At 39.0% G+C, this 18,828-nt stretch overlaps 1 protein-coding gene across 1 annotated transcript; it reads right to left on the bottom strand.

The window, feature by feature from the left end:
• Window positions 1-9,266: 9,266 nt before the first annotated feature.
• On the bottom strand, window positions 9,267-9,888 carry LOC117707596 (large ribosomal subunit protein eL19-like). The gene is made up of 2 exons (XM_034501013.1): window positions 9,497-9,888; window positions 9,267-9,465 (listed from the first exon to the last, which is right to left on the bottom strand). The coding sequence occupies exons 1-2, from the start codon at window positions 9,886-9,888 to the stop codon at window positions 9,267-9,269; spliced, it is 591 nt and encodes a 196-aa protein (XP_034356904.1).
• Between the last annotated feature and the right edge of the window lie 8,940 nt (window positions 9,889-18,828).

The raw sequence follows: 18,828 nt of genomic DNA, 5'->3' as shown, positions 1-18,828 counted from the left end.
ACACACACATTTAAAGCTGCCTTACAAATCAGTAGTGTTGGCCATGTAAGATCGCAGGCCTCCAGCAGTTACATGAAGAGGGGATGGCCTAAAATAGAAGAACGAAATAAAGTATCCTCGGTTTCTTCTTGGCCTGGTAACTATATCATTTTAATGTTTGTGCTTCAGAAAGAGATTTCAGGCTTTATAAAACAAATTTGTGTTAGGCAATGCCTGAACAACATCACATAGGTCTCAAATTGAAGCAAACCAAGTTTTATAAATTAAAAGAAGTAGAGTGCTATCAATCTTTGTGGCTTGGTCTAGTTTTTAGTTTTCTGTCTCTTCTACAAAATTTTTTATTATGACAGCTGGAAATTGTTCTAGCTTTTCTTGCCTCTTGCTCAGCCCAACTGGTATGATCCCATTCCACTAATTGCTAGGGTCATTCTTTTTGAGCTTTTATTTACAAGACATATAGGGTGATGTTCATACAGGAAGCCAGAGACAAAGACAGAAAAGAAGGGTCAACTCATTTTCATATTTGCCTTTATCTTCTTCTTTTTTTTTTTTTAGCCTTTCTTAAATCTCTGATTTCTTTGTAAATCAATGAATGACTTGTGTCTTTCAAAAGTATTAGAGCTTCTGTAATAGTGGCTTTAACAGTTCTTTCCTCTGATGCTTCAGGAGCAAGGTACCTATGAAGATGCTTGTTCGTACCAAGCATGCTTTTGGGTATTGGTGCTCCAGCACTTACACAGTATGGTTGACTGGACTAGGGTCTTCACTGAAATGATGATACTTCACAGCAGAGCAAGCAATTCAATTCTGAAAACTATTTCTTCTAGAACTATGGGCAAAACTACCCTTCTCTCTCTGCTTCTGGTAAATTCTATTAGTTGAATAGATTTGAATTCTCATATGGTTTCAATAAATCCAAATGAAATGATCTCATTAGTGACTGGGGAACAAATCTCTTGTAATTTAAAAGGAAACAACAGTCTTGTGGTGCCCATTTTGCTTTCTACAGCTCAAAGGTCAATTTTATTGTCTACATGGTAACACGCTGTTCTAATTTACAACCAAGCTGTTCTTGTAGCCATCAACTTTACATCCCAGCTCTCTTTCAACAATCTAAGAGCCTTAGTTTCAAGGCTGATTTCTTTCTTATATGACTAATAGACACTGGTCATGTTGCTTCAAGAACAAACTAAGCCTCATCTGTTCACAAAATGTTGCTGTAGACCACAGCATCATTGTTACGTCATTTCTTTCAAGATGGAAATACGGTAGAAATGTTTGGAATTTTTTAACTATTTAGGCAACTAACTATGTCTTTTCTTGTTGCACTCATATTTTCTCTGAATATGACATTCATTATTTTGTTGTGTGTTAACTGGTTAACTTGAGAAATGGTTTCAACTCTATTCTTGCTTGGACTAACTAGACTTTGAACCAGAACCTCTCTGGGGCACTTGCTATTACAGAAAATGGATGAAAAAGATAGTAATTTAGCACTGTGTGCCTTATAATTAACTTAATCGTTGTCAGCATGTAGCTATAAACCAAATACCAATTAGTCCTATTTGTATATCCATGGGCTTTTCTGGTTGTCTTTGAGTTAAAGTTTCTTATTTGTGTAACTTGAAGCTCCCCCCCCCCCCCCCGTGTGCAAGGGAAAATGCTTCTTCATACATTTTAAATGTGCAAATTAACTGCATACTTAGTTTCCCTATGCAAATGAACTAAGCTGATAAGTTCTTATTAGCAAAAGACAGGTTCTGCAATGCTTAAAATTCAGCAAATGTAGAAAAGCAATCTGTGAAACGCTTCAATAGTCCAGGAATGTTAGGTATTATCAGAGATTCAGGGGCTCTGCAACAATCATTTAATCCCTGTAGCTTCATGTATTTAACAAAAGCCTATTTTCCAAATTGGAGAAATTGTGTGTGTGTGTGTGTGTGTGTGTGTGTGTGTGTAAGAGAGAGAGAGAGAGAGAGAGAGAGAGAGAGAGAGAGAGAGAGAGAGAGAGAGAGAGAGAGATCAAAATGTTGTATTGATACATTAAAGCAATATATATGCCCTGAGAGAAGTACATCATCCTTAGAAGAATTGGCATTCTTGGAAATAGTACTCTTAGGAATCAGACCAATTACACACATGAGATTCACTGTTATTTAGAAGAAGAACAACAGGAAAGAACAGCACAAATGAACATTTAGGTCCAAAGCCCTCTAGAATCCTGACTAATGTCTTAAAGCTTCATCATTTTCAAGGAAGACACAGAGTATTCAACAGCCTTCCTTGCAGAGGCAGTCAGAGGCATGATCTATACAAGAAGATGAAGAAAAGTCCATAATCATTTCCTGTGTGCCTGGTAATAATGGAGATAGACAGAACAAGCTTTATGACTACCTTGGAATCTCTGCTAAGATGAGAAACTGATGTTGGATCAGATCAAACCCAAGTTCCCCTGGAATCCTTCCTTTCCTAATATCTTCATCATCCACATTAAACTGAGATAAAAAGAAATGCATTTGTATGTTGCATGTTCTTTTATTACTTTGATCTAGAATATTCAGTATATCTTTATGAATTTCTCCTCAAAATTTCTATTTTCTTTCAAGGATTGTTAGAATTTGCTGAATGGCAAAAAATGTTTAAATAGATATGTGCTCAATTTCTAGAATAACTTTGCATTCCAGGCCAAGTAACAGAAATTAATCAAGAGATAGAATAGTGTACTCTTGCCTAGGGCAAGAAATTAACAGTGTTACTATGTGCATGCAACTTCCTGACAAATTACCTAGGAACTCCTTCCTCTGTCTCCACCCTGAACTGATAAGCACTTCAATCATATCTTGGGCAAGAAACCCAAGGCAAATGCAGTCACAGACATACACAAGACACCGAGAAATATTCAGAGAGTGAAAAAATAATCATTAAATCAGTATTACACTATACCTACAATTCCAAAACAGCATATTCAGGACACTTCAAAATATTAAAAAGATTCTTCTCCATAAAGCAGATGAAAACTAGAGAAGAGAAGACATCATGCCATGTGCTTTGCTTTTTGTCTTTTGTTCTGTTTTTTTTTTTTTTTTTTTTTTCCTTTTTCTGAGCATCATGAGACTTAAACTCACATCCTGATTTAAATCCTGACCTGGTACTTATCAACGACCCCCTTTATTGCAATTGTAAATGACAGTGTGAAATGGACAATTGCTAAACTTATCTCCAAGTCCCCCCTGTACCCTGAGACTAGAAAGCAGCAAATGCTAGCTAGTGCGGCAGCAGAATCCCTTATTGGAAGTTCTGCTAACCACACCCTTCTCCATTAGACAAAGGATGACTTTAGAAAATCATGAAGGTATGGAAATAGGACCTGTGGAATAATGAAAAGTCTCCTTAACTTTGCTATAGCCCCTTCTCCTCTGATCATCAGCACTGTGTTTCACAAGGATGCAATGAGAGTGGAAACGGAGCCGTCTGTAGTTTAGCCAACCCATGTACCCGCCCAGTAGAGAAAGACACAATAGACTGATTCCGGCCAAACACTTGGAGTTCTGAAGAAGTCAGGATAGTGAACATAGACTAATGTCACAAGGAGCACAAAGTAACAACAGAAAGAGTATCGTTTGAAGAATCTGCAGTATGAACTGATGTTACTTCCACAGATAATTTAAACATGTACATGGGATTAAGATAATAGATTTAATTATTGATCTGTTGCTGTTATTAAACACCAAGCCACTCTTTTCCTTCAGTGTAATGGTGGTGATTGACATTTGCTGAACACATTCTGAAGACATGGAGTATGTTTCTTTCTCTCATATAGGATTTAATGATCGGTTAGGTTAATAAAAAAAATAATAAAATATTCAGCGATAGTACTTTCTCTGTTCTGGACTTCATGTGGAGTGAAACCCCACACAGAGTTGCCTGTCTCAATAAGTGATGTTTTATGCTGTAACACATTGGCTTTGAACAATAAAGCCAACAACACCCTTAAATCACCGTTCTGTCACTTATGAGGGATTGATTTACTCACCCTTCCTAGGAAGTGAGTTCATCCACGACAATTCACAAAAATAAACCGCAGGGCAGGGACTGGGGGCTGCTTGAACTTCTGTGCTGAGCATAGTAAAAGGAACGTTTTCCAAGAGTGTTTTAAATGTCTTTATTTATGGGCAGGCAGAAAGAGAGCAGGTCATGGGATCGTTTTGCTGTGTGGTCAAGTCAACGATAGATAGCCCGGTGAGCACAGCCAGGAAGAGGAGAAACTGCGCGGTGGTTCCTTTGTATGATGTCACTTGGGTTTTGTTCAGAAAAATCTACAAGTGACATCTGTTTATCCATTTGTGAACAAGACAAAGCCAGCTTTTGCACCAGACCCTTCGCAGTCCCTGAAAGGAAGGCTTCCTAAGTGATGATGTGTCAAAAGTCACAAAAAACTGTTAAAATCTTACTTCTGCTGAGAAAATAGTGCACTTGACGAGATGTGTGTGAAATATATTAAATCCAGATGAACGTGGTATTTCTGTCTCCATTAGCAACAAACACCCAAGAGAATGAAATGTTTAAGTTAAAGAAAAAATTGTTTGTGATCAGAATGGCAATTTCCTCTAGAGAGACAGAGATGCAGACAACTTTACCAGCTGGGTATGCCTCCACAGCTCGGTTCCCACCGAATGGCAAAATATCACATGCGTACTGACGACGCCCTCGGAGAAAGTTCTACTGTTTTGTGTGGAAAGAAACTCCTTTGTTTTGAGCAAGGCTTTTTCAAGGATTTCTATTCATAAATCATGCAGGAATTGCTCGCAGCAACTCTACAAATGAACCTTTCTTATTACATGTAGTTTCTGAAATGTTTTCAAAGTCTTAATTTGCCTCAGTCACTAGCTACCTGTATAGCATCTGTGCACGAGAGAACCATGTTCTTGAATCAGGGAAGAGCCTGTGCCAACCACTGTCTGTTAAAACCAGAAGACACTGTTTCATAATGCATAGCGAATCAGGTGGTCACAGCTACACTGACCCAAGTAATGGCGGGAGGGTTGTTGCATGTGGTACATACCTGTGCCTGCAAAGGTAGAGAGCAGAGATCAGTACCAGACTTCATCACTCTCTACCTTATTTTAGACACAATCTCTCCCTGAATCTGGCTTTCATCATTTCAGGTTGATTAGTCACCCACCAAGTACCCTGGAATCTCCTGCAATACCCCAGCTGTGAGAACACAAGTATATACTTAATCTACTTCATTTGCGTCTTAGAATTCCAAATTCAGGTTCTAGGAGGTTTGTCATTTACACCTTACTTTAACAGAGATATAAAAAAGAAAAACAAGAGACAATATCCAAGCTCATTATATGCTGGTGTTTATTTAGCTCATCGCTTGCTGTTAAAGAAAAAGAGAAGTACACTTAGAGCAGAAGTTTTCTGTGGTCACAGGTCCACATAATAGCAAGCTAGATTGTGTTCAGATGCAGAGTTCTGCTCACTCTCTCTGAGACAATCCCATGAGTAAAGTCATCCTTCAGTTCAACTGGGATGAATTTGAGTCCATGTAATCCCCCATCTATGGTTTCATGCAGGTTACTGTTAAGAATACACCTCATAGCTGAGTGCTGTTTCTTGATGGAAGACCGACCGGCAAGAACCTTTGGAACGGGATGAATATTCATGTGCGTAATGTCTGCCCTTTTGCCTTGCGACATTTGCTGTTCCCCTACATGTGTAGCCCTCTCCATGACCCAGAATGACATCAAATATTCTCTACTCTTGCAACTATTCCCTTCTACTGTATTTCATTCACTTTTGCCTTTTGTTTTTCACACTCAGGAACATTGATTTCTTCTTAAAAATCTCTTCTGTCATATATTTCATTCAGTCTGCAGTTTCCCCTCCCTCCACTGCTCCCATCCCTTCTCCTTACCTCTCCTCTCCCATAGACCCATTCTTCTTCCTTTATTCCTCCTCAGGAATGATTGTGTAGCTTGATGTCCTTGTGGGACTCCTAACAATGGGAGTGAAGCTTATCTCTGTAGGCACATGTTTTTCTCAGCCTACTTTAATAAGGCCCCAACCTCTCCTCTAGCCTATTACCCAGCAGAGGTAGTAGATAAGAAAGGTTATTAGAATATGGGGGAAGTGGACCTGCTTACAAATAGTTCTTTGGGGTGAGTCAAACTTCCTTGTTTTTAGCAAACAGTGGCTGATCCTCTGCATATGCAGTCCTTGCCCCCACCCAAAGTAAGGCCTCCCAAGGATCTCAACCAAACTGTGAATGAAGTTACAATAAGACTAGGCACATAAGCTCATACCAAGGCCAGATGAGGCAACCCAGTAGGCAGAAACGTATTCCAAAACCAGACAAAAGATCCAAGACATAAAGTGGAAATTTCTGATTTCTTTGGAGACAGGTTACAATGAAATTTTGCTAGGGCACACAGGTGAAAGGATGTCTTGCTAAAGCTGACACATGAAAAAATATTTTGCTGAAGCATACATGGGTCAAAGGATGTTTTGCTATAGTAGTCACATGAAAGGATGAATGATACTTAGAAAGAATATAAATATGACGACACAGAGAGTGGGAGCTGAGGCACTGGTTCACTTTGTTTGACCTCGCTAGTGTTTGCTGATGACACACATGTACTGGTTCACCTTACATTTCCTTGCTGAGCTTCATTTGTCATGACTTCACAGAGAGAAACTCACCAAAGATCTTCTCATGAGGTTCCTGCAACTTCTTGCAGCTTCCACTGACTCAAGTGGCTGTCCAATAACTCATGGATTCTTCTGGTTTGAACTGCCCTGCTGATTCATGTGTGGTGTCTACCGAGTGGACTGGACTGCAGCTGCTGCCTTGTGTTTGGTATTTGCTGCTGGACTGAGGAAAACAAAGATTGGAATCACCCCCAAAGAACTATTCGTAAACAGTTCCACTTCCCCTGTATCCTAATAACCTCTGATGGGTAGTGGACTAGAGGGGAGGTTGAACCTTTATTAAAGCAGGCTGAGAAAAACATGTGCCTTCACACTCATTGTTAGGAGTCCCACAAGGACACCCACTTACATAACGATACATATATACAGAGGACCTAGATCAGACCCATACAAGCTTGTACATCAGACTCTATGAGCCCTGCTTAATTGATGCTATAGGCCACATTCTTGTAGTTCTCAACCCCTCTGTCTCCTACCATCCTTTCTCCTCTTCTTCGAAGGGGTTTCCTGAGCTCCACTTAATGTTTGCTATGGATCTTTTCATCTGTTCTCATCAGTTGCTGGATGAAGCCTCTCTGAAGATTGGGCTAGGCACTGATCTGTGAACATAGCAGAAAATCTTTAGGAATCATTTAGATGACTTTTTTTTCTTTTGGTCCATTGTGTTTGATTCTATCCTGGGTCTCTGGGCTACCCAGCCTTTCATACCAGGCCATTCAGGCAGTGTCATACATGAGCCATCTCTCATGGTATGGACGGATAGTCATTGGTTGGCCACTCCCCAAGCTTGGCACCACCATTAACCTAGCACATCTTGGAGGCAGGAAAAATTGCAGGTTGAAAGCATTGTGGCTGGGTTGATGTCCCAGTCTCACCCCTGGAAGCCTTGCCTGGTTTCAGAAGAAGTACAGTGCAAGCTCCATATACCCCATTACTAGAAGTCTTTGCTAGGGTCACTCTCATTGATTCCAGAGAATTTGGATCTCCCAGGGAAGGGCAAATAAAATAGATTTCAAGGGTGGACTAGGGATGGGTGGGGATGGGAACAGAAGGGATGGGGGAATGGAAGAACAGAGTACTGGGAGGAGCAATTGGAATTGGGGTGCATTTGTGGGGGCTATGTAGAAATATGGTGTAAAAAATGATTTTGTAGATAAACATTTTTCCATTGTCTTTGGTATTTGTTCTTCTCACCTTCTACCCATAAAGACAGACAAGTTTTTAGGGCAGTTGGTTCAAAAAAGTTAAAGTACCACCCCTTTATATGATGAATATAATCTTGTTGGGAGAGGCCAAAAAGGATATTTATTTTGTTTCTACATCCTTTTCCTACTGCATTTTCAGTCCCATCCACTACTGAGGCAGGTACAAAGATTCCTTGGTTTGATCCTCTCACCTTCAGTTGTTGAAAGAACATCCATTTCAGTCTAAATTCAGTCAGAAGTGAACCACATTTTTAAAAAATCATATTAAAGATTCTCTTCTTTTTCTGAACTAAGACCTGAACTCCTAATTCCATGTCAGCAATGGTGTCCTGATTGTCTTTTGTCAATCAACACACGCCTAGGCATGTAGAAAGAGGGAATCTTTGTTTTGTTTTGTGTTTTTTTTTTTTATTTCTTTGTGTAGCTATGGCTGTTCTGAAACTTACTCTGTAGACCTGGGTGGCCTTGAACACAAAAATCTGCCTGCCTCTGCTTCCAGGGTGCTGGAATTAAAGGTGTGGGTCACCATGCCTGGCAAAAAGAGGGAATCTTAATTGACAAAATGCCTCCATAATATTGGCCTGTAAGCAAGTCTGTGGATGATTGTCTTCATTAATAAGGGGTGTGGGAGCATTTAGCTCATTTTGGTCCTGAGACGTATAAAACAACAGCCTGAGTGAGCCAGTAAATAGTGTTTGTTCATGTCCTCTGCCTCACTTCCTGCTTTCAAAGTTCTATCTTGAGTTCTTGCCCTGAATTCCCTTGGTGATAAAGTGTGATCCGAGAGTTGGGCGAAACAAACCCTCTCCTCCAAAAGTTGCATTTGATCATGCCTTCAATACAGTAGGAATCCTAAATAAGAGGTCCAGATCTTAAAAATTATAAAAGTGGTAAGTCTGATATCCTCCAAAAATGGGAAGCATGGGGAGATCAGATATAAATATAGGAAGAAAGAAAAAGAGAAAGAAAGATCATAGGTGCCTGAGAAATGGCTAAGTAAATAAAATACTTCCCACTTACGGGTGAAGATCAGAATTTGGAGTCGCAGAACCCACAGAAAGTCTCCACAGCCACAAGCTAGTTACTTTTCTACATGTTGTTACAAAATAGCTGACAAAAGCAATGTAAGGAAGAAAGGGTTTGATCTTGCTCACACAGTGAGTATACAGCTGATCATGGACATGCAGATACAGGAGCAGAAGCTTGAGGTATCCACAGTCAGAGAGACTTTTTTTTTTTTTTTTTTTTTTTTTTTTTTGGCAATGGACAAAGGCCTGTTTTATTTTAATGACTGATCCATGTGAGGCCATAGCCAGGCCACTGTGTACAGACATGAGGGAAGCTTTATTCCTTTGTCTCTTCCTCCTTGGACAGAGTCTTGATAATCTCTTCCTTCTTGGCCTGGAGGCGCTCCTCCCTGCGCTTCCGTGCTTTTTTGGTCTTTGACTGGCGAGCCTCAGCCTGGTCTGCCAGTAGCTTCTTACGGGCCTTGTCTGCCTTCAGTTTGTGGATACATTTCATGGGAATCCGCTTGGTTTTTTTTGTTTGGTTGGTTGGTTTGTTTTGTTTTTAATACATTCCCTTTGACCTTAAGGTACAGGCTGTGATACGTATGGCGGTCAGTCTTCTTAGATTCCCAGTATCTCCTGAAAAGCAGGCACAGGATCCTCATCCTTCTCATCCAGGTCACCTTCTCGGGCATCCGAGCATTGGCACATCCCTTTCTCTTTCCTATGCCCAAATGCCTGCCCTTCCATCGGGCCAAGGTGTTTTTCCTGCAGCGAGCCGGGGAATGGACAGTCACTGGCTTCCAGATGATCAGCCCATCTTTAATCAGCTTCCTGATCTCCTGACGGGAGTTGGCATTGGCGATTTCATTGGTCTCATAGGGATCCAACCAGACCTTCTTTTCACCACAGTGGAGGACAGCAGAGGCAAGCCTCTTCTGTAGCCTGAGTGTACTCATGGCTGTGGACGCAGCAGCGAAAAGAAAGAGCTCCAGAGAGACATCATTAATGGTGAATGCTGGTCTTCTACTTCCTTTCTCCTTCTGGTTCCTTTCAGAATTCAGCCCAGAGAATGGAACAGCCAGACACATGCAGGCTCTTCATCCAGTCTTCCTGACCAGTTAGCTCAATTTGGAAACTCCTCTGTGGTCTCATTCAAATTCTGGTATCCTAGGTGATTCCAGACTTGTCAAGTTGACAATGTTAGTCCTCACATTCATAGAGCCCTGTGAACAGTGGTTGCATTTCTGGAGAATAAAACTACACTTGTAGAGGAATTTTAATCCAGCCCATGGCTACTCTGGCCACACCCTAATCCGTCTGTCTGGAATACAGACCTGCCCTTAGTACACACCTTTAATGCCAAACAATAGAGGTAAGGTTAGTTGGTAAAAGAAGGCAGTCACGTTTAAAAGTGAACTCATTTAGATAGAGAGCAGTCAGTGAGTGCTAGACACAAGTGAAGACAGAGTGAACCAGAGAGTGAGGAAGAGCTAGAACATTAGAACACTTTGCCAGAGTTAGTTTGAGGTCAAGCAGAGCAATTCAGTGAGAACATGAGAGAAGACAGATTGAATCAGTCAGCTTGGAGAGAAATTTGAGCCAAAACATTTGAGTTGAACCAGCCAACCTAAGTTCAGAAAGAACTAGGTAGGGTGAGCTTATTCAGCAGCAAGCCTCTGAGATGACAATTACCTCTGGAAAATAAAAGTTACTTTTACACACACCTTTATGCAGTGGGACAGTAACTTGCCCCTTTGGGGGAGAATGTTACTGCTGTCTTGTGGTTTCTCAACTTCTTTGCTGGATGGATTTGTGTAGGAGTACCTCCCTCCTATCCCCCAAAAGTACGGAGAAGAAATCCATCTGTAGTCTGAGTGGGAAGAGCCTATTGAACAGCCCATTGCTTCAATATTTGTTTAGAAGTTTTCCTGTCTACACACTTAAGTTCAATACCAAATATAGTAGGCATTCTGAAGTAACTATCACTGCTGATCCTTGTTTAGCATATGTCTGTGTTCTGTGGGATTGTATGTCTATGTGTATATACTTATACCAAAAGACCATTCCTGTTTATATGTATCACTTGGATTTTCTACATTAACTGAAGTTTCTAGACTTACACTGATTTCCAGCTATGAATTCTCTCTGCTTAATTCCTCCTGAGAATGTTTTTCTACTGTGATTGTGTAGTCTGTTGAGCAGGTCTCTGATAGCCCATGGTCCTTTGTGAGCTCTGCCTCGAGGCATGAGCACAGAGAACTTGCTCAGATTTCATATCCACTTGTATCGTTGTGAGTCTTGGAGTTACTGAACTCTCCAAATGCCCAGGAGAGCCTGGTAGCCAATGGTTGTCACAGGCTTTTGAACTTCTCGGAAACTGTAGACTAAGACATTCCTATCCAGGCTGGGTCTCCTCAAATGCCATCTAATCCCTGCCAATCCTGCACTTAGGAATTCTGGAATTCTCCTTTGAGGAGAAGCAGAAGAGCACATCTCTCTATTATTCTATTTTTTCTGTACAGATGTTTTCCCCAACTAGTACTTACAAGGTGACTTCAAGTCACATTGACTGTACAAAGTTTTAGTTCTCAAACAACCACTAGCATCAGAGTTTTATAAATTAATCTGAACGGGATTTGACCAGGTCTGCATAGTTGGAACCTAAACTTAGATTTGTTATTGACTTGAAACAACAGGTAAAGGGATTTATTTGTTTAAATGGCTTTCTGACCGCAACTACCTTAGGCAGTAGTGGCATAAAAGGCCAACATTTCCACCTTGCAATTCAAAGGTCTTCGCATAGGATTCAGCAAGGTGTCCACATAGCTACACAGTTTCATCGGTAAAAGTGTAATAGCATCTTCTCTTACTCACATTTGCCTATATACCTCATTTCTTTGCCCCACCTCCCCATAGCCCTCTTAGTCACATTTTACTTCATGTTCTCTCACTTTGCTGTGACTGTGACTTGCAGAGGGTGAAGAAAATTATGGCGTCTCTGATTTCAGGTTGATAGTCTCTTCTTCATTGGTTAGCCTTGACTTTCAACTTGATGAGCTTGGAAATCACCATGGAAATGAAATATCTGGGCATGGTTATACGGGATTATCTACATTGAGTGACAGGAGGTGGGGAAATCCATCCTAAGTGTGAGTAGTAACATTAAATGCATCGTGGGCCCAATGTCAATATATAAGGAAGTGGGCTGAGACCATGCTCCACAGCTCTTTCATCTCTGAGTGTAGATTGTGGATGCAATGAGACCCACATCTACTGTTGTGGCTGTCACACCTCCTCAGCCAGGATGGACTGAATCCCCTGGAGCTGGAAGCCAATACCTACACTCCCACCTGGGAGTAACTTTTTCAGCTATGAAGCTGATGCAATAATTCATGCATGAATGTATTTCAGAAACTACCCAGTTCACACCTATCAGAAATGACTGACATTTCAAAGTTGGAGATCAGACAGCACATAAATGTCCCAGGGTGACTATCCTCAGTACTAAATAGCCCTTGGGATATAATAAATAAATTTCTGGGCTAAATAGCCCAGAAAAGAGTCAGCATTAATGAAAGGACAAAATTCCTTTTGTTTTATAGTTCATATACGAAAGAATCTGGAGAAATATTTTTCCAAATTTGACAATAATCTTAAAAAATACATTTAGTGGTATTAGTTATAAGAAGCTGAGATATATTTTCTAAAACTCTCCAAAACAAAATGCCTAAAATAATATTTATGTGAGAGAATACTAAACTCCCAGTCTAAGAAAATATCATGGAATAATCGCGTATGACAACAGTATGCTTTAAATGTCTAAAATATATGTAATAAAATATATAACAAGAGTGTTGCAAATGATACATTTTAAATTTTTTAATTTATATTTAGTGATACTGTGAGTGCTTTCTAACAATGTATAGTTTCCAGGATTTCTTTCTCAAATACATTTCTCAAATTATATATGCTTTTGTAATTATATGTTTGTTTTTAAGATAGACTAGAAAATTACACAAGCTTCAGGTCCCTTCTATGTGTCTAGGATATGCAGATCAATAGATATGAAGATGATAGAAAGAAAAATGACTGACACATGATGTACACATAGATGACAGAGTAAAGTTTTTAGTTCAGTTTCTAGAAAGTAAAATTGGTGAATGCAGACAGTACCCAAACCATCAGGACTTTATGGACTTAAATCAATATTTCAGTGCAACCAGCTTGTACTTATGAGCTAAGTAGGAGCCATTGCAAAACACAGAGTTGACTCTCGTAAATAAAGCTAACCTCTTAATGGAGAACATGTGAAAATGAAGACAACAACAACATCCCACTTAGGAAAATTATCTGAAGCATCCAATACCCTTTGCAGAGATAGGGTATTCTCAGAAAAACCCAGGGACACATTAGTGGGGTGGTCTTTCTTCTCTGTGCCTAATGGATTTGAATCTTAGTGAAAGTGACATTAATTTAGAAGCAGATTGGATTTGGGAAAGAGTTTGTTCGAAGATAAATTTATTTATGAGTTAGGTAGCACTTTTGAATCAGAATACTTTACTATTTGACATTCGATAAAATTATGATATTTAGAAACAGGTCCTCAAATTCTTTTAAGAAAATAAAATGTCCCTCAAGACTCATGTGAGTTGTGGAGTACCAGCAGGTAGGTTTTGGAATGAGGTAATTCCATTGTCTGCAGCTTCTTAAAAGTTGGCACCCTTTGAGGGAACATATTTTGGGTATGTTTTCTAACTGTACTGGGAGGACTTTTCCTTTAATATTCCTGAACAGGAAAAATCCCATTGTTAAATATGTTCTGAGAGATGTTTATGTTTTTACATAAAACTTTCTTTTTCTGTTTTAATAATAAAAAAAAAAAATCTGAGACTATCCTCCCTAAAACCAAAACCACATAGCAGAAGACAGCATGTGCTCTGGAAGGAGACAAATGTATACGCACAGCAGCATCGGTTTTTCACAGGAAAGGCCCCAAGCCAAGCTCTCAGCTCCCATCCACTGAAGGAAATTGTCATAGCTGGACCTTAATCTCGGTCCTGCAGAGAGGGTTAAATTTGATCCCCAGTAAGATATTTTTACCTGGGGCCTCTATAAAATAATTAAAGCAATTACAGATCCTTTGAACTGTATACTTTTAAGGCTAACTGTGTCTAACTTGTTGCTAAGTAGTGTCCAAAAAGGTCATAAAAAAATTCCCAAATCAAGTAAGATACAGGAGGAATAACAGAATTGAAATTGTGGACGATAGAAATAGTGCCACACTGGTTAACTCAGAAAAGCACCTCTGCACACATGCACAAACAATCACAAACCAGTGATATGAAACACAAGTGCTTTTGTCCTGGAGAGTCTCTTCTCCAGCCCCACCTCTGTTCTAAGCTGTATTCAGGGTGAGATGGAGTAAAAGGAGCCTCTGCTTCATACAGAGATTTTAATGCATTAGGCAAGCAAAGAGACTGTTCATCTTGTTACTAATGAGTTGGGTGTTTACATTTTCAACTTTGCAATAAGGAAACAACGTAGTAAGGCCCAGACTAATGAGTTCTGACATAGAAACACACACACACACACACACACACACACACACACACACACACATACACACACTTGTGCAAACACATAATATTTGAATTATTTGATTCTGTATGTTTCTAGGGCTTAAAATTGTGTAGAAAGTGAACATGGTAAGAGTTAATTGACAGTAGTTCATTCTATTTATTTTGAAGATTCTTAGCAAATATATGCTTTCCATTAAATAAAAGGTTACATGAGGATTCAACATCTAAATGATAAATTTGTATTTGAAAATTCAATCTAGTGATTTCATACATCAGAGACCATTTAAGGAAAAATAAACTCTTAGGTCCTAGTTTCAAAGCCCCGAGTTTGTTAAAATTCTACATCCCTGTCCAATAACAGCAATGGCTACAACATGACTGAAGAAAGTGTTTTCATTTGTTTAAAAGCACTAGATTAATAATACGTTACACTTACTTTATTTTTAAAGGAGCCATTTAAGATGCAATTTTTCCACATTTCAAAGATAAGAAACCAAAACTAAGGCTAGGTAAATCCCTTCCTTTAGTGGATGTTCAGAAGTACGTTGATGAAATAAAACTTGTATTTGAACTCAAGGACCTATGATACTCCATCCTCCTCAAGGTTATCCAAAGAGAGCCTTTTACCAGTCCCTTGCTTATTAAGTGACAATAAAGATATTCACAGATGACAATTCTGAAATATCTCCCTAAACCCAGAACTCTACCAAACACTTTACATTGTTAAATCAATAATCATTATCTCTTCCTGTCTCCTTGTAAACTGGGTTGCAGAAGTTGAAACTTTTGCCCATCAAAGCCTAAATTATATATTATTACGTAAACTGCCTTCAATGAACATGAGCTGAGAACTAAGATAGATAATTGAAACATGCCACAGCTTGTCCCTAAATTGCCCCCACTTTGGGACTCTGAGGTAATTCCAGTGCTTAACAGCAAGCATGGGCTATTTTATGACTTATGATTCATGAGGGCCAGCCAAGAGGACCCAAGAAAAACAGCAGTTTGAGATTCACCCTGCAAGGCAAGACTAATGGGAACACAGGCAAGATAAGAGTCTCACATGAAAGAACAATTCAACAGAAGTGAAGTGTCCAAGCTTTGACAACACTGTATATGAAAAAAAGAAAGAAAGAAAGAAAGAAAGAAAGAAAGAAAGAAAGAAAGAAAGAAAGAAAGAAAGAAAACAAGCTTAAACTAATTTTAAGGAAAGCCAAACTAAACAGCCTGATAGAACCTGATGACAGAACCTTAGCTTTAGATATGCCAGTAAATATAACTGATTCATGTGCATGAAGTTAGTAGACTTTAAAGAATAATATAAGATTTTTCAGGTGATAAAATGGTCATCTTTATTTGAACAGTGTTCTTCCTATCCACATAATATGAAGGAAAGTTTGGAGATAGAGCTAGGATTTTTTCCCAAAATTTTATTTACTTTTCTTTAGACCAACTATGTGTGTGAGCAATATGTGATCAAGGTCTCTTCCCACTGCAAAATAGAGGAGCGCCAGAAAGGTAGACAGAAGTTCTAATCATAAACTAAACAGCAAACAACATCAAGGCAGAAAGTATCTTAATCCCCCAGATTCAATGGAAACGGTGAAGAAGAAAGGCAATAAAGGAATTAAATCAGTGACCTCAAAATAAACACATGTGTAGGTCATCTCTTTTATATATGGTGGACAATTCAAACAGTCACAAGGAGTTTTATTCTATTGGCAACACAAAGCATCCTTCTGTCCTAGTAAGAAATAATCTTGCCTCTGTGTCCTCCTGTTTATTTCACTGGTTCTCAGACTCAAATTTAGTAAGTGTAGAATTCCCACTCTAACTTTAGCACTGATGTTTCTGCTATGACACTAAATAGAAGAACAGGATTGATGAGATCCTGTGTACTAAAGGCAAGATGGAGCATTACTTAGATGACAGATAGATAGATGATAGATAGATAGATAGATAGATAGATAGATAGATAGATAGATAGATATATGATAAATAATTGATAGATGGCAGAGATAGATTAATAGATAGATGGATTAATAGACAGATGATTTTTAGATAGATGGAAGATAGAAAAGTAGATGATAGATTAATAGGTAGATACATTAATACATAAATAAATAGATATATAGATGATAGATTGATAGTAGATACATAGATAGATAGATAGATAGATAGATAGATAGAAAAGTTGACTGAATAATTAAAGAAGTTACCAAACCCTAGTATGAACTATCAATATTTGTTGTCTTTAAGTCTCCAGCTTCTGTATTAGCTATTTATACAGCAAAGGAGAAATCCCGAGGCTACCCTGATGGTTTAAAAATTAGATGAACTACTGCAGTTACTAGAAGTTCATTTTAAATTTAATATTAATGTGGTGAAAAAATGTGTAGTTTATCAATAGAATAAAATATGGTAGAAACTATTCATAACAAAAAAAAAAAGCCATAAAAATGCTGTGTCCCAAACAGCTTAGTATTCAAGATGAATTCATTTTCAAAGCTTTTGTGTCATTAACAAACTACCCAGGCCTTCCCCCACCAGGATTGTGGCTTCCCCAAGGACCTTCTGCACCTTGAATCACATGGCAAAGAGTCATTAACTTCTCTTCCCTGTTTGTGTTTTCGTGATCCCTGAATTAATCTGTCTAGGTAGAATTTCCATCATTATTGTTCTTTCCCAGGTCAAATTATGGAAGAGTAAACTCCATTGAAATAAAAAATGTTGCCCAAGCTCACACTAGCTCTGGTATCATTTACATCTGTTTATAGAAGAGCAAAAGGCAGTGAGACATCAAGCCTGTCTTCGCATCTGTGGTTCCCAGGCTTTCTCAAGGAGTGTGTGATGGACAGTAATCTGACCAGCGCCGGAGGAATAGTCCAGCTTCTGATCAGCCATTTTGAAGTTGTATGAAGATAAATAGGTACAATTGTGAAATGGAGAAATGGAACAATCTAATCTATCTGAAGGAAAGCTTAGAACTCTCTCTTTTGGGGTCGCTTATAGCAATTCTGAAGAAAAGGTATAAAAGCTCATTTTCTTAATTTAGTTTGAATCAGATTCATTTTTTTTTCTTTTAGCTAAGTGTGAGGAATCAGGTTTATAGATGTGTGAAGTGAATCAGAAGCAAACGTGGGCCGCGTGGATCTTCCAGCATGTGATTAAGTTGGCAAGTTTTCTAAGTGTGAGGAGATTAAGTTTATGGTGACAGTCAGCATATGAAATGCCACAGATGAGGTTCTGAGAGCCATCCTGATGGCTATACCATTGTGTGTGTGTGTGTGTGTGTGTGTGTGTGTGTGTGTGTGTGTGTGTGTGTGTGTGTGGTGGAACATGCCTGCTCACATGTGTTAAGTACAGGTGCCTGTGCAAACGTAAGAGTGTATGCTTAAAGACCAAAGACCCGCTTTACACAATCACACATCTTCTGCCATTTCTGTCCAGCTTATATATTGAGTCACTGCCTCTCACTTGAATGCAGAGCTCACTTTAGGGAGAAAACTTAGCCTTGGGGAAATCAAGCCTTTTCTCTAGCTTCTTTCTGCTATGTTTCAAGGGTGCTGCCCAGTTATCATAAGGGTGATAGGTTACCAGGGATGAACTCCAGTCATGATACTTAAACAACCAGCCCTTTATCCACTGAGCCAGCTCAAAACAAACAGACCTGAATCAGGTCACCTATTTAAAGTTAAGTCTGTATACATGCATATTTGAAAATATATTCTGTGATAAATTATACAGCAATCTGGTTTATGAGATTCTCGTTAAAATGTATGTCATTTGCACTCCACCAACAATCTGCTTTAAATACGGGGTTTTTTTTTCCTTAGCATGTTCTCTGTGGTTACTGTTCAAGCCGACAGTAAAGGTATTACTCACTTCATGCCTGCATTCTGTCACTGTTAACATAATCTCAGTTATTTCTTAATATCTTATCATTTTTAAATTAAAACTTTATTTAAAATGCCTTGATTCTGGATGTGTTCTCAATGGCTCAAAACTGTTCCTTAAACTTAGCTAGATCAGAGATGTTTCAGGATAGGATCCTTCATGTTTGGGCTCTTTATGTCTCTCTCTGTCTCTGTGTCTCTGGCTCTTAACAGGATCTCACTGTATAGTTCTGGCTGGCCTAGGATGCACATCTCCACTCTTGGCATTTGTTCTTTCTTGATTTGGCCTATTCTGAAATTCTAAACCTGAAGTCAGAATCCATCCTATTTAATAGTGAAGACAAGAAATCACTCCCATTATGACAAACTCTCAGATTTCTTTTCTGAGTTGATTAAACCGGATGATGCATTCTGCTTACCC

This window comes from Arvicanthis niloticus, chromosome 4 (genome assembly GCF_011762505.2).
Source record: "Arvicanthis niloticus isolate mArvNil1 chromosome 4, mArvNil1.pat.X, whole genome shotgun sequence".
Lineage (NCBI taxonomy): Eukaryota > Metazoa > Chordata > Mammalia > Rodentia > Muridae > Arvicanthis > Arvicanthis niloticus.
This window is presented reverse-complemented; position numbering and strand designations above follow the sequence as displayed.